The sequence below is a fragment of the Rhinolophus sinicus genome, chromosome 14 (assembly GCF_057876585.1).
Source record: "Rhinolophus sinicus isolate RSI-liver-muscle chromosome 14, RSI-T2T, whole genome shotgun sequence".
In the NCBI taxonomy this organism is placed as follows: Eukaryota; Metazoa; Chordata; class Mammalia; order Chiroptera; family Rhinolophidae; genus Rhinolophus; species Rhinolophus sinicus.
Genome location: NC_142514.1, coordinates 145,086,253 through 145,101,975, shown reverse-complemented (window position 1 = coordinate 145,101,975; position 15,723 = coordinate 145,086,253). Strand labels below are relative to the sequence as shown.

At 48.6% G+C, this 15,723-nt stretch overlaps 1 protein-coding gene and 1 long non-coding RNA gene across 13 annotated transcripts in view; one reads left to right on the top strand and one right to left on the bottom strand.

Annotated features, from left to right (window-relative positions):
• Nucleotides 1-15,723, bottom strand: part of PPFIBP2 (PPFIB scaffold protein 2) — a 133,808-nt gene that overhangs the window by 76,363 nt on the left and 41,722 nt on the right. The window contains exon 1 of one of the 12 annotated variants that reach the window (XM_019728206.3): nt 5,385-5,593. The exons of 9 other annotated variants lie outside the window; for them this stretch is intronic. In XM_019728206.3, the coding sequence (XP_019583765.3) occupies nt 5,385-5,507 (123 nt within the window). In that variant the 5' untranslated portion in view covers nt 5,508-5,593. Of the gene's footprint in view, nt 1-4,698; nt 5,004-5,384; nt 5,594-15,723 lie in introns of those variants that run through there. 2 more of the 12 variants (XM_019728227.3, XM_074335939.2) reach the window with 2 other exon arrangements.
• On the top strand, nt 6,283-13,838 carry LOC141572230 (uncharacterized). Its single transcript, XR_016018754.1, has 3 exons — nt 6,283-6,494; nt 7,535-8,438; nt 10,571-13,838. It is a non-coding gene; the product is annotated as an uncharacterized LOC141572230 (long non-coding RNA).

Here is a 15,723-nt window from a genome sequence, read left to right as displayed (position 1 = left end):
GAATGCAGAGATGAGTCAAGGGATCCCCAAGGGCTGCTGCCAGCCCACAGAATTACCCACATCTGTGTGGCTCTGGAGTATTTATAAGCTACTCAGCAAGTGACTCTGGTCTGATGCCACTTTGTTAAATCCTGCTGGGAAAAAAGCGTGGGAGCCTCTCCAAGGAACAAACAGGAGTTACAGGTGCTAGGGATCAGAAATGGCAGAATTCTAGCTCCTAAATTATATTGGAGAATATGATGGGTGGGCATGTTGGGTGCACTAACTAAAAATGGGATATACCTGTAGGAAATTGTGGACAGCTAGAACCCTGGAGGAACCATACCCACTGTCATCCTCCTCAGGGTCTTGAAAAACCTCTTTGCCCAGAATCAAGGTTGGACACATGGCTCTGGAGTAACGAAAGGCTGTCAGCCATGGTCAAGGTCATCATGACTGTAACTAACACTTATGAAGTAGCTTCTATGCACTTTACGTATATTGAATTATGTACCCATATTTTACAGTCAAGGAAATTAAATCCCAGGAGGTTAAATCAATGTCCAAGGTCACACAGAGCTGAGATATGAACCAAAGGAGTGGGATCCAGGATTTGTGCTCTTAGCCAATGGGAGCAGCTTCCACAGAAGCTGCTGCCTGCTTTTCCAACTTTCCCAGCAAGCCAGAGTCAAGGATGCCTGTGTCACGGATTTGTCTTTGCAGCTCTTCTGGCCCCAGTAGCCAGGCTAACGGATCAACCAGTTGAGCACCAAATGACACAGAATAAAGTCTCACATTGGCAGCTGGAGTTCATTCCACACTCTACTGCAGAACCCAAGTCAATGACATGGGGGATCCACGGTGACTCCATTTACGTTGTGTCTTTGGGTTGGAAGTTGGCTTAACCACTGAGAGTGCTAGAAGCCAGCAACAGTGTGAAGATGCTGACAGTGCTGGGATTTCTGTTCCTGGGAAAATGAACTCCTGCTCAGAGGGCAGTGGGTGGGCCCCACAGACCCTGCTTGGAGCTACTTTTAGAAGCTCTGTCATGCCTATGTGGGTTGGAGCCACTCATCGGAAAGCAGGCAGGGGTGAGCTGTTTGTGAATCAGGCAGAAACCAAATAGCTGAGGGGCAGAGGCCCTCTGGATGCCTGAGAAAAGAGAGTACCTTGTCCCTGGGCTCTATCTGTTGGGAAAGGAGCTGAAGGACCAGCCCTGGTCAGCTTCACTCAGCAGCCACAGCCACGCTGGCTAGAGCCAGCAGCCACTGGGGACTCTGGTTACTCATGGTGGGCAAGGTTGCAGCTGCCTCTTCTAGGTCCTTAGTGTGCTTTGGTTTGAGACCTTGATATGAAATGTGAAAAGCGGCCTAGAGCTGAAGGAATGAATAGCCTAAGACACACAGCGAGGAGAGAACCAAACAGGCCCCACCCGTTCCTCTTCCAATTTTCCCCGCCTGGTAATGGCCAATAGCAGTTAACTTTCACTGAATGTGTCCTATGTTCGTGGCACCGTGCTAAGCATTTTACATACATTATCTTACCCGAGCTTCACAAAACCTGGGTGTGACAGGCACTGTTATCATCTTTATCTTACAGATGAAGACATCCAGGCTTTTGAGGTAATCTACCTAAGATCACATAGCTGGTTAAGTGTGGCAAAACCAAGATTCCAAGCCAGGCCTTACTTCCAACTGCGTGTTCTTAACTAGAATAGTACACAGTTTTCCCACCTCTCTAACCCACTGAGAAATGCTCTTTTTCTGAGCCAATGTAGGCTGTGTGCCTCCCTGACCACAGGCACCTCCCTCACTGCCCCCAAAGACCTGTCTTGCTCTGTGGCCTTGCGCTGTCAGACTGGTCAAAGGGCCAGGGCTCCTAGCCTGTGTTGACCAGGTTACACCTCACCCAGGCACCTATTCTTCTAGAACCACCCCCTCTACATGGGAGAATGAAGGAACCAGTGTCCCACCTTCAGGAAACTGCTCTCCAAGCCGCCTCAGTTTGAGGAAGCTCGGGAGAAGGGGTGGGTGAGCCCGGGCAGACTGAAGTATTGGCGACCAGTGCTGGAGGAATCCCCCACAGTGATCACGTCAGCAAGGGACGGATGGAAGAGGAGGGCCTGGATGGAGTCAGATGAAGTAAATGGGATTAGAGAGAAGGACCACACTGGGTACAAGCTCAGAAAAGGGAGGGCATATGCTTGGGAGCTCATCAGAGTAGATATAAAAAGGTGAAACTAAAAAGGTAAGTTGAGGCTTGGTTGCAAAAAGTCGGAAAAGCCAAGCAGGTGGAAGAGCCTGGGCTTTTTCTTGCAGACTAAGGCCAAGTCCTGGGGGCTTATGATCAGGGTCACGGGATGAAAGGGAATTTTTTTTTTTTTTTTTTTTTGAGGGGATTTTAAAAAGAAGAATCTGGAAATAGTGTTTGGGGTAGAGAATAGGAAAGATACTGACTACGCTATCTATGGCATGTTCAGCACCGTGCTTTTCTTCTTTGAATGCTCCTTAAAATTCTAAAAGTGGAAGAAAAATGTCTGTTTTGTTATTAGTCACCCTGCAGCATCTGAAGTCTCCTCGCTTACAGCTTTCCTCAGCAGACTTCCAACTGTCCGCAGAAGCCAGAGCTCAGCCTGGGTCTCAGGACAGAAGGGCCCTTCTTACATCGTATCACGTGCAGAATTCCGTCCCACACAGAAAGAACTCCTGCACAAGGTGCAGAGTTACATCTGCCCCGGCAGCTGGGACACGGCCCCAACCATCCCGGGCACGTCACAGAGCGAAGGCCTCCTAATTAAAAAGCTTCATTTTGGATACGGGAAAATAAAGACTAAGTGATGGGAAGTGTGCTTCCTACCTATATCCACCCAGTTATCTCCCCAGTGGAGCTTTTGAAATGAAAACGATGGATGCAAGCTTTGGCCAAACTGTTTGGTCACTTCAGCACGCTCTGTGGTGGCTGCAATGCCTCCCTCCCAAAGCTGAGCAGGGGCTGAGCACAGACAGAATTTCTGCTGGGTTCGTAACCAGTAATTTTCTACATATTTGGCAGAAGAGATGAGGAAAGAGAACTGGAGACCGATCAGGGCTCAAGGTCAGGCTGCACCACTAACAGCTCTAACACTAATAACCATGAGGTCCTTAGCCTCTCTTGGGCTTGGTTAAATGACGGGTTTGCACTCCTCGATCCTGACAAGCCCTCGAGCTCTCTAATTTTGTTCAGCTGCCTCACTTTTCGCAACACCATTTACCATACACCACATCACAGCTAGAGTGATTTTCTCAAAACACAAAATGAATCCCCCAGTGTATCCCATGTCACTTCCCTGCTACAAGCCCCCCGTTATGCAAACCATGTCAGCCACAAGCCTTACTGCAGCCTTGGCTGTCCTGTGTGACCTGGCATCTGACGGCCTCCTCTCTGTCACTGACCACAGTCACACTGGCTTTCTCTCAGTCTTGAAACCTGCCTGACTCCCTCCTGCTTTCATATCTTTGCACATACTATCTCCTTTGCCTGGAATGTTCATTATCTTGTTTTTCACCTGACTCACTTCTACTTCTCTTTCAGGTTTCAATGAAGTGTTACTTCCTCAAAGTGGCCCTTCCAACAGCTCCTGCTTAATCTTCCACAGCCCTAGTGGGCCTTCTGTTCCTCCTCTCTGCACTTATAAATGTGTAATTTGGGGTCGATTCACTGGGACTGATTAACCCCCATCTCCTGCACTAAATGGAAGATCCCCCAAAGCAGGGACTGCTTCTACTTTGCTCACCCCTGGACACCCATTGACTGGAACTCAACAAATATTTGCTGAACACACAATGCGGAGGGAGCACACAAAAGCCAACAGGCCCAGTGTTTGGGCATTGGGGTCAGGGCTTTCTGAGCTGGATACTTCCTGTCCCTCTTGTTCTTCCCCTGTTACAATGTCAGATCTCTTATCTGTCAGCTGCTTCTGCCCTTCCTGCCTCTGAAAAATATTCAGCCTCAGTGTGAAAATAAATGGATACTCAGCCAGTTTTAAGACGGTCACAAACGAGGAAAGAGCCTGCGTTCTGGGGTACGGATGCTACTCCAGCCCTCAACATTCATTCATTCCTCGCTCACAGGGCACACTCCCCCTCATCCCCTCAACAAAGGGCATCACAACCTGCAACCCAAACCCCAGGCTTCTGAGCATTCAGAAGAGAACTCGCATTCAGAAGAGAACTCCCAAGAGAGCCTGCCTCAGGAAACGCAGAAGCCCTTTCAGCTGACAGCACACTCCTCTTCACGCTGGATAACATCGGAGCTGAGAATAAGCTCAACAACTTCCGAATTCAGTGCATTTCAAAGGCAGCACCTTCTAATCTGTCCTCAAACCGAAAAGCAAAAAGCGGTGGACACCTTTTTCTGGGCACGGTGTTTGGAGCTTCCAACAGTTTAAGTGCCAAAGTTAAAACAATTAACTTTCCTCACTCCATTCTGGCCTCTCCGTACAGAGGCTCATTCACCAGAATGTCAGAGAAGAAACAAAGACAGCTGGTTATTTCTCCCCTAGTGTCTATAATTAGATTCTCATGGAGAACTTGGCCACAACAGGGCTCTGCAGGACAAATACCTCCCCCCCCCAACACACACACACACACACACACACACACACACACACACACACCACCCCAAAGGGTTGCTCCCCTCACTGTCTCCACGGAGACCCAGACAAAGCATCCAGTCACTTACCCTCTTCAGCCACGCAAAATGCTTGTAAACATCAATGTCCCCATCCATGCTGGGCACCCATGTCAGCAGTTAGATTCCTTGGTTGAAAAGCCCTTTTTCTGGCTCGAGACCAAGTTCTCTCCTCTTCCTTGCCACTGCCCCCTCCCCCTCAGGAACATCAAGCTATGTTCAAGTTTCCCCACTTCGCTGGCCTGTGTCCTCCAGCCTTTCCCTAAACAGTTTCAGATACACAAGGGCTCAGCCCAGACCTTGCTGCTCCAGAGTCCTCCCCCACCGCCCCCACAGACACACACGGGGCACCAGCGCTGGGATGCAGAGCCTGTGGAGCAATCAAACCTAACAAAAATGTAGGGAAAAAAGAAAGACTTGGACAGGAGTTGTAAACACACACACACACACACACACACACACACACGAACATTCCTTTGGTGATAATACCAGAGCCTGCCAGAGGGAAACAGTTCTGAAGAAAATTCCTCGTCTGGCTTCCCCTTTCTGGAGTGGCTGGAACTCATTACCGAGAGACCCCGATTTCCTGTCTCTACTCCACTCTGCATTTACCCACAGCCTCCCAGCTGCTCTCGGTTTATTTGGGACTGGGGAGAAGACTAAAAATAAGTGCTGCTCTTGGAGGAGCTGCTGGTTCCCACACACAGCCTGACCCCCACCCCGAAGCCCACGCCTACCCCTTTTTCTGTCCGTGCCCTGAGGAAAAGTCTGTCGTCTCCAAAAAAGAACCGATTCAGAACCAGCTCCAGTCTAGGTTCTTGGCCCTGCTGGGTGTTTGCTGTCCTTGGCGCTGGTGGCATTATCCACTGGACACCAGCTGCTGCAACCTCAGAGCCCTCTGCCACTTGGGGGAGTCTGGCTCCGGGCTGCTGCCAGCCACCACCACTGGGCTCCCTGGGGCCCTGTTCTGCACCAGCATGGGGTACAGCTTCTGTCAAGTCCTAGGGCTGCCTCACTGGCTGTCCCCTTCTCCAGACTAGCTGCCTCACAAGCCAGGGTGGGAGAAAGGGTAAGGCTGGCTTTACATGCGAGTCCCTGAGACACGGAGAGCTCCAGGTAGGAGTTTGGGGAAGGCAGTTGCTGTCAGACCGCTGCATCTGTTTTCCTATTGGCAAGTCACATGTTGGCTTTCTGGGGTGGGGTGGGGGCTCTCCAGCACTCCTCAGAGGCTGCCCCCCAACTGCTCACACTCCCTTCTCCTTTGACAGCTCCCCTAACACAGCTTTCCTCCCTAGCCCAGCCCTTGACATGCAACCTTTGGCTATGAGTGACTCTGAAAGCGATCTTTGATGTGGGTGCAGTGGGAACTGTGGTTATATGTAAGGGCTCTCAGCTCTGCGGCGTAAATGACTTGTGACTGTGGGGGCCCTCCCGTGCCCTCAGGGGTCACCAGGAACTCCCAGCCTGAAGAGAAGGCCCTACTGGGTGTCGGCATGTCTCTCAGCACACTATCAACATTCACCATGGCCCAGAAGCAGGGCCCGAAAGACGGAAGAGAAACACATTCTGCAGCCCAGTCTCAGCAGGCGGGCCCAGCCCACAGATCAGAGGCAGGAGGAAAGCTTGGCCAGCAGCTGGCATGAGGGGAGGAGGAAATTCCTGGAGACACACCCAGATCAGAGGCCAGAAAGGAAAAGCAGGCTCTGCTGCCCAGGCACTGAGCTCTAGATCCTTCTTCTCTCCTCTGGCCCAGTTCCAGAGTGTCGCCCGGGCCCCGCCTGGCTGAGGTTCCCTGGCCAGAGCTATGATAGGATGTGTTAATGAACAACATCGCTAAGGTTGCAGGGGTAAGTAAGCCTTCTTATTTTTTCTGTCTAAAAGCCTACGGAAGTCAAATGAAGAATTCATTTGGAGAACACACATTTGCCCAGCATCCAAAGCAAATGACACTGACTTCCTACTCTGGGCAAATAAGGAATTACCACATGGTATGTAGTAAAGGTGTTTCTGGGGCTCAAGGGAGAAAGAGGCGGGAGCTGATTTGGGGGTTGGATGGAGAGGTGGGGCACAGTCCTAGACCCTGCCCACCTTGGAGAAAGGCCCGGCGTCCTTCGTAGGTTGTGGTGTGACTGGAGGAAAAGAGGTGATCACGTGGCAACATGGTTACCTCTCAGCCTTGCTCGCGCCCACCTGCCCACGGGGAGCTGCTGGGGTGGCAGCCCCTCCTCTCACTCCCTCCTCAGCATCCATGCTCCTCTCCACTTCACCACCTGCCCTGTTGTACTGAACCACAGCTGGCAGTTTATATATCTGTCCTCTGCACCAGACTGGAGGACATGTGTCTAAGCCCCGATTCACTGCTCTAACTTCCATGCCTAGCACAATTCTTGGCACACAGTAAGAACTGACACATTCTTTGCATGAAAAAAAATGAGGCTCAAATGGTAAGACTGGCAAGATAAGACTAAAAATCTACTTGGAGAAAATGAGTCTTGAAAGTCTGTTTCCCCGGAGTAAAGATGCTCGAGTCCAAGAGAACAGGACAGGGCCAATTTCACTTATTAGCTCAACTCATGTGTGATGAATTGGGAGGGTGGGGGGAGAAGAGAGGAGAGGAAGGAGGGAGGGAGGGAGAAATCCAGACAAGTCGCAGCTAAATTCTTGATGTATTTTTATGGTATCCTTAAGTGGCAATTCTTACCTCAGTTCCTCCCCAACCTTATAAACACCAAAGTATATTTTATTTATATTATAATTCAACTCAAAAAAATCCACAAAATAACACTGAAAAAGACCTAGGCGCAGGAAATGTGTGTGTGGCTGGGAAGTTGAATGAAATGCGATTGATGCAAGAAGGATCTAATAGATACACCACTAATTCCCCCAGTGGCAGCGGGCCCAGGCGTGGCCCCACCATGGTGCGGGCGAGGCAAGGCCTGGCTGCATCACCTCATTCTGAAGGCCATCCCACAAGGGGCACCTCACAGAGGTACACAGAGGGGCTTCGGGGAATCAGACAGGCCCCTGAATACGTTCATAAAATGTACACAAAGTACAATTTGTATGTATAAATCATCATGTCTCTGAATATAAAGTTTTCATCAGATTATCAAAATGATCTATGAGTCCCAAAAGATTAGCAGCCTGGGTTTTATCTGGCCTAAGCAGTTATTCTGAAAGATTTAGGCTGCCCTGGGAGGGTGGGGGCGGGAGGAGTGCTTCCTGCTTCCGTTCCACCGCCTCCAGAGGTAGTCTCAGGGACTCCCTGTACCCATCGCTGAAGAGAGTTCTCAGGAACCACACAGCTCACATAAATAGGGGTCAATACAGTGACCCTGCCAGCCCTCGGGGCCTTCCCAAAATAACTCACTCACCGACAACAACCAGACTCAACTCTTTACTGTCTGAAACATGAGGCAGCCAGACAAGGGCAAAGGGCAGAGACCGGGAGACTGAACGTTTGGGAAATAAAAACACAGCTAAGAGGGCAAAGTGATCAGGTTTGGAATTCATGCAGCTTGCCCTCCTCCTCATCCCATGGCCCAGAAGGGCACCCAGGACAGTCAGGCACCTGGCTGGAACTCCAGGTCCCTGTGAGAATGAGGGTGGGATTCCCTGGCTCCTCCTGCCTGCTGCCAGGAGCCAGCAGCATCTCCTCTGGAAGACCTGGTGACTGAGTGGGGTCTTGTGGCTCACACACCATTCTGCTGACCTGTCACCTGCAACCTGCGCTCCAGCTCAGCCCTCAGCCTTGGCTCTGGGCCACGGTGCCAGGTGCCAGGGTGTCCCTGGTAAGTCAGATACAGGCTTATATCCTTCAACAGCTGTGCTGCACAGTGGGCCTGCTACTGGCGAGCATTGGGGAGGAGAGGGAAGAGCCCAGCCCTGGGACACTGACCCTTTGGGCTGGCAAGCAGGTCCTGCTCGTGAAACAGCAGCCTGGGCACCACAGCCCAGCTCCCCATGGGGCACAAGCACGAGAACCCACCTCCAAAATGGGTCAAGGACAAGGGTCGGCAGACTTTTGCTGTTTCCTGTAAAGGGCCAGATGGCAAATGTTTTCAGCTTTGTGGGCCATATGGTCTCTGTCATACTCGACTGCCATTTGTGCAGCCAAAGCAGCCACAGCCAACACGTAAACCAACGAGTGTGGCTGTGTTCCAATAACCTTTTATTCATGGGCACTGAAAACAGAGTTTTATATCATTTTTACATCACAATATATTCTACTTGGGATTTCTCTCAGTCACAGAAAAATGGAAAAACCATTCTTAGCTCAGGGGGCATAATGCAGGCCATAGTCCCCTGGGCCAGGACAATACTTCCCTGTCTATAATGAACCACCTGGGCCAGAGGGAGTTCTCATAAACATGCAGATTCTGACCCGGCAGGTTGGGAATGGGGCCAGAAATTGTGCACCACCAACAAGCTCCCAGGTCATGCTCACACGGCTGATCTCAGGGCCAGATTTGAGTCGGAGGAGGACAGGACGGTCAGAAGTTCCTTGAATCACAGGGTACTGAGCAAGTTTGCCTAGAAGCGGGAATTCTCCAGAGCCTGTCTGCCGACCAGCCCATGCCTGAGAGGGCAGAAGGCTCCTGGGGTTGTGGCTCTGGCAGGCCTCCTTCACGGTGGAGGGTGGCTGGGTGTCTACATGCTCAGACCTCAAGTTATGCTAACCTGGCAACACCACCCACCACGTCCCCGGGACCTGAAGCAGGAAATTGCGTGGGGGAAGATTTATTTGCTCTTTCACCAGTATTTGCACAGTCTTGGTCATTTATAAACACTGGTTCTTAGGGGCTGAAATAATCTTAAGGCAGGCCTGAAAGGAGCCAGATCTCTCGAATTTAGTAGGGTACAATTTACTTTGGGGGGGGGGAGTGAAAAACCAGGTAAAATAAAACTGAAATTTGTGGTGGTTGCAGATTCCCAATCTAGGGTGCTGTGCCAGGAAAAGTGTATTCAAAATCCTGCACGGGGGGTGGGCCGGTTAGCTCAGTTGGCTAGAGTGTGGCGCTCTTAACAACAAGGTTGCTGGTTCGATTCCCATGTCCCACTGTGAGCTGCGCCCTCCATAACTAGATTGAAAAAACTACTTGACTTGGAGCAGATGGGTCCTGGAAGTTAAAAAAAACAAACATCCCTCACGGTATTAGAGGATTCTTTAGGGCAGGGCCTGGCAGCTATGGGGTCAGGAAATGCCTCCTGAAAGGAAAGAGCCATCCCAGTAGTGCCCCCAGCAAAAAGCACTGAAATTAATGGGTCTGAACAGACCTTCTTGCCATAGACAATGGAAGGTCAGGTCTATGCTCCCAGGACCAATCTCCCCAACTGCAAACAGTGGGGGTCTCCCAGGGCTATCCTTTGTCCACTGGGTTCCAAGGAAAAATGGGAAAGAGCTCCTTTGCCAGCTGACCCAGGGGCACTGCACAGCAGCTTCACTGAAGTGCTTATGTCATCTTTTGTATTGAAAAATGAAAAAAGCTATATATAATTTTTTTGTATAAAGCCTATATCTTATTCCTTGGGATTTAGGCTTTCCAGAATTTGTCCCTGACTCCCCCCTAGTGGCTTCTTCCAGCACTGCACTGCAAAGAACCCCATCCCACACACACCAGCCCCGCCCAGGGCAAGAGTCCCTAGGGAGCCAAGCACAGGAAAGAAAGTGCTGACTGACACCTATGACTTTCTGAGTTCTCGCCGAAATTCACACCTGTCATAGGTGGAGGGCAAGAAACATAGAAAGACTGGAAATTAGGTCACAATAGACATCTGCTTTTTTTATTCTTGCAAAATGGGTACCAAATTTCTCCTCTCAGAAAAGATCTAGGGGAAAAGGTTTTCCTATAAAACTCTTGAATGAATTTATAAAATGAAAATGTTCAATACGTATTATGTCCTGACCCATCTTTTGTTCCAGGTCCAGGGTAGCGCAGAGGTACAGAGATGAATGAGAAACTCAAGCTCACAGTTTATGATTAAAAAAACAGCTTTTTTCTCCCCTCTTCTTTGCGACTCCTCTGGCTTTTCAATATGGTAAACAGATTTGCTTCTTTGGCCGGAATGAAAGATTGCAAGCTGAATCTGGCAGGACTGCCTGGGCTTTGTTGGCGGAGCTGGGACCTGAAGAAGCCGCCACCTGTGATGAGATGGTGGTGCTGGTGAGGGGCTTGGCCATGCACTCTACTGGGCCTGGGTCTCTTCCTTTGTTTCTTGAGACTAGTTTAGAGGCTAACTGTGGGTGCCTGAACTGACCAGGAGGATGTCCAAGGTGTATCCCAGATGGGGCCTCACTTCCCCAGCCCAGCCAGGCCCAGCAGAGGCTGCCCAGTCAGGACATCCTGTCTCACTGCTCCTGACATGTCAGCCTCCGCTGAGCCCTAACGCTGCGCAGCTACACCTAGAAGCTCCCTGTCTCTATTTGGGAAACCAAAAAGTCTAAACTGAAGAAGGCAAAGGCTAGTGCCTACAGGCGGCCACTCAATATAGTTCCTCAACAAACTGCAAGATTAGAATGCTTGGCCAGCTCTCACGACAGACTGTAAAACCAGTTGTCATTTCCAGTAGGGGAACTGGGTCCCCGAGGAGGGAAGATGAGGCTAGCCCAAAGCCAGATACAAATGAGTGGCTGAGCACTGGCCTGCTTATGCATTCCTACCTCCCACACTGCTTCATGCTGGTTCACTTCACTTCCACGTGCCCAAGCACACTAACCAGGACACCTGCCACTTTGCAGAGGAAAGCCCGGGTTCCTGCTGGGAGGCCAAGCTTGCTCCATGAACCCTACTTCCAAAGAGGGGCCCAGAGTACAATCCCCCTGGAGGTTCTCTGCCAACCTTTCCCCCTCACCCTGATGCTGCTGGGTTTGCCTATCTTTCCTTGGACTTGAGCCCCTGAAGCCTCTGTTAGAGAAGGACCCAGAGCTGCTCCACCTGGAGACTCTCCTGGCTCTGGTGTCTCTTGGGCATTGCCCAGGGACCTGTGTCCCTAGCTACCACTGCACACCAGGCTCAATCCACTGCCCCTCGCCACCTGGCTGTCCCCAGCCCTGCAGGGTCCACTGGAAGCTGGCTGACTAGCCCCTGTATCGGTTCCTCCATGGCCCTAGATCTACCCAACTAGCCTCCACCCAGCCAAGCCAAGTAGATGTGGAAGAATAGTGATACCTCTTCCATACTTAAGGTACCGCCCGATTCCTGGACGTGGTCATAGCAGCACCAGCCCCTTCTTGCCTGTGGTACATGTCAGGATCACTGATGAGCACTGTTCTCCTTTCCCACCTTCAGGACCATCTGGCGGGGCTTGGGGGCTCTTGACTGGAAATGGCCATGCTCTCCCTGAGGGCATCATCCACACTTTATCACAGGTCTAGGAGGGAGCTGCAGGGAGGGGAAGGAGGCTGCCCCTTTCTGGAACTCAGCTCCATTTTCATCAGAGAAGAGGTGCTTCAGCCTTTCAGCCTGGGCCTCAGCTTCCTTCTCTACCATGCTCATGACCACAGCACAGGACAGCCTTGCTGATGCTTCTCAGAAGGCCAGGCCCCAGCGTGCCTTGGACTGCAGGAAACCTTCCCTATACAAGAGCCTAATCTGAAGCTCCTTGGTGTTCTACCAACTTTCTGGGGATAGGCCCAGATTGCAGACTCAGATACTGCTCTCAGAACAAGGGAATCCAGGCTCTGTGTTCCTTTCCTCATTGAAGCCCCAGCGGGTGTCCCCAGCTCAGAGAGCCCCACACATAACCTTCAAAGCCAGCAGCTCACCTTTCCTCATTCTACTGGCTGCCAAGGAAGGGAGGACCCTGTTTTAGGCCCCAGAGCCCTGGAAACTCACTCACAGCCCAGGGACACTGAATTCTGGGAAGGTCTTGCCTACTTGGTCTTTAGACTGAGTCTGGCCTGCTTTAATTATCCCCCTGGAGAGTCCTTGCTGCTGCCGATCATTCTGTGCCCAGCCCTGCCAGTAACGAGCAGAGGAGGAAGTAGCCCCACCATGTAGACGCAGAGCTACCTACATTCTTTCTGACTTTGATACACTAGGACCAGGAGCTCCCTCTCCATTTAAAGGTAGATGGGGGTCCAGGACGAGTCTGTCTGCTGTTTATTACATTCTAACCGCCAACTACTCCCCATATCTACCACTGCCTCTTCAACAGCTCCTGTTTTTCTTGGGTACCAGCTATGCCAACATCTGTGCCTAAAGAGCCACAGTCCCTGATGAACAGCATCAGTAGAAAACCACGTGTCCTACCATGTGATGCTTCCCCCCTCACCACAGGTGATTGGCCTTCAGATGGACAACTGAACCAAGGACAGTTAATCCATAGCTGTGCATAAATTAAAAGTCTTTAATTTCTATTTCTTTTGCACTTAACATTGCTTTATATGCCTAGAGGACTTAGCTAAAAAATTATGACCTAAGCCAATAGGATTCTCTCCTTCAGGAATTTGCGTTCACACACACACACACACACACACACACACACACACACACACACACGGAGAAAACATACAAAGACTTTTTCAGTTAACAAGAATAAAATCAAACCTTAAGGACTCATGGCAGTTTTCTCTGCACTGTCTTCCTAAGAGCCATTTATTTCCCCCACTTTATCATGTTTCCTTCCTGACAGAAGCCACCTTGACTCTGGTGAATTCTGATGAATTGCCAATACTTGTTTCCAGCCTCCCTTGCAGCTAGGATATGCACATGTGAACAAATGTTGGCCCTTGGGACCATACAGAAATCTGCAGGAAGGTTCCTTCCTAATTAAAGATAAACAAACAAACATACAAACAACAAAAGGACATGCCCTACCTGTGGCCATGGCTGTGTCTGTATGAGGACATGTTGCCTGGAGCTGCAGTAGCCATCCTGCTACTGTTAGGGGATATAGCTGGGGGAAAACCAACCTCCTGAGGATGGCGGAGCAGAAAGATGGGATGAGCCAGAGCCCTTGAGGTCGTCCCAGAGTCACTGATTTAATCCTGGGACCCACCCCCACCCCCCATTCTCTGGACATCTTGTTAGTGATATATAAACCTCCTTATTATTTATGACACTTTACTGGAGGAAGAATCTCAACTGATGGAGATGTCACGAGGCAGAGTTGGACCATCCCAGGCCAACGTGTGACAAAGCAGTAACTGAGTTCCATGACAAAGCCAGTTGTCTAAAGAGGAGCATAGTGTAAATATGCAAGGGATGCAGAGCTATTATGAATGAGAAGGCATAAGGACTGCCTGCCGGATCCCTCCAGCTGCTTTACTAGTTCCAATTCCAATTCTAAGTCCCATGTAAGCTATTTATGAAATAACTCCAGTGAGTCTCTGTGGTTTGGAGCAGTACTTCTCAAACTTTAATGTGCATAGGAATCGCCTGGCAATGGCTCAGTGGGTGCAGGGTGTGGCAGGCCATGTTCTGCACTTTTTTTTATAAGCTACCAGGGGATGCCAAAGCTGTGGGTCGATATACCACAATTTGAGTAGAAAGCACTTCTAACTCAAAGTACCAACCTAAAAAGTACCAGTGGATGGTTTACTGCTTTAGACTCTATTTCCATACATATAAGACCTACTATGGAGTGCGAGTGCACCCAGATTGTAAAATGACTTCAGGTCTGCAAGACTTAAAATACAGACAGGCCATTTCTGTTCAGAATCAAAATCTTAACATCCAGACCTGTTATCTTGCAATGTTTACATGAACTTTTGACCCCTGAAAAATACACCATTCATAGGCTGCTGATGGGGATAATTACTCTAAAAGATTTAGGAATGCAACAATTTTTAGGAAAATCTCTCCAAAAAAAGGCATTTCCCCAACCATTGTAAATAAACCCAAAACAGATCTGCAAATCTGAACAGAAGCTGTTTTTGCAATGCATCTTGCAAAAATCAACAATCACATCAATTGCTTTTGGATCAAAAAATCTCTTTTAAAAAATCTTTTTTGGTAAGTTTTTAAGTTACATCCATATTTCACACCACACAATAAAAAATATCGCAGATGAAATAGAGTTAACCATAAGATACAAATCAAACCACAAACTTACTGGAGGAAGACACAGGTGAATATTATTTGATATGAGGCTGGGAAAGGTCTTTATAGAGATAAAAGGAAACAAAGAAACCCAAGTAGGAAAGACTGGTACAGTTCTTTACATTCCTTTTAAATGCTAAGTCTCAAATAACACCATAAACAATATTTAACAACAACGTGAGGTAAATAAATGCTACTAAATAAAGCAAAGGGCTAATAAAAGTTTATATACATAAGAAAAGCACTAAAATCCTAACAGGAAAAAAGTACAGAATATGAATAGATGAGGATGAGGTTAGCACCCAGGGACCCAAGGTGATCACTGGGTTGTGTGGAAGAAAATATTAGAACTACTTTTTAAACTGCCCTTTAAAAATCTCTACTTTAGGGAATGTTTTATAATTTACATATATTAGGACAATACCACATAAATGAATATGAATATATGGTGAATGAATTTTTTTTCAGATAGGTATATGAGATCCAAAGTTTGAAGACCATACAGAAGATTAAATACTAAACTAATGAAAAAAAAAGACTGTTTAGTTTTCCTACTGAACAAAGAAATGCAGAAAACGATAACAAGAAAACATTTTCCCTGTGAAATTAGGAACACTGTCTTTTTAAAATCTTTGTGATTACTGTTTGATAAAGATACACAAATGCCTTGCTAATGCAGATATAAACAGGCAAAATCTTTCTGAAAAATGGTTTGGAAAAATGTACCAAAAGGCTTAAAGATGTTAATACCTTTGGATTAGAATTGCCCAATTTAGCAAGCTGCTTGGGACATGCTTATGAAAAATGTTTCACTGCTTGTCTAAAATTCAAATTTAATTGAGCATCCTGTATTTTGTCTGTTAACCTTACTTTAACTCTATTATACCACTTTTAGGACCCTATCTTAAGGAAAGATCTAAAGACACATATTTGTGGACAAAGACATTCTCTGTAGCAATGCTGTATATTAGTGAAAAATTAGAAATAAGCTGTCAATATCAGAGAAATGGTCACACAAATTCAGGCACATCCA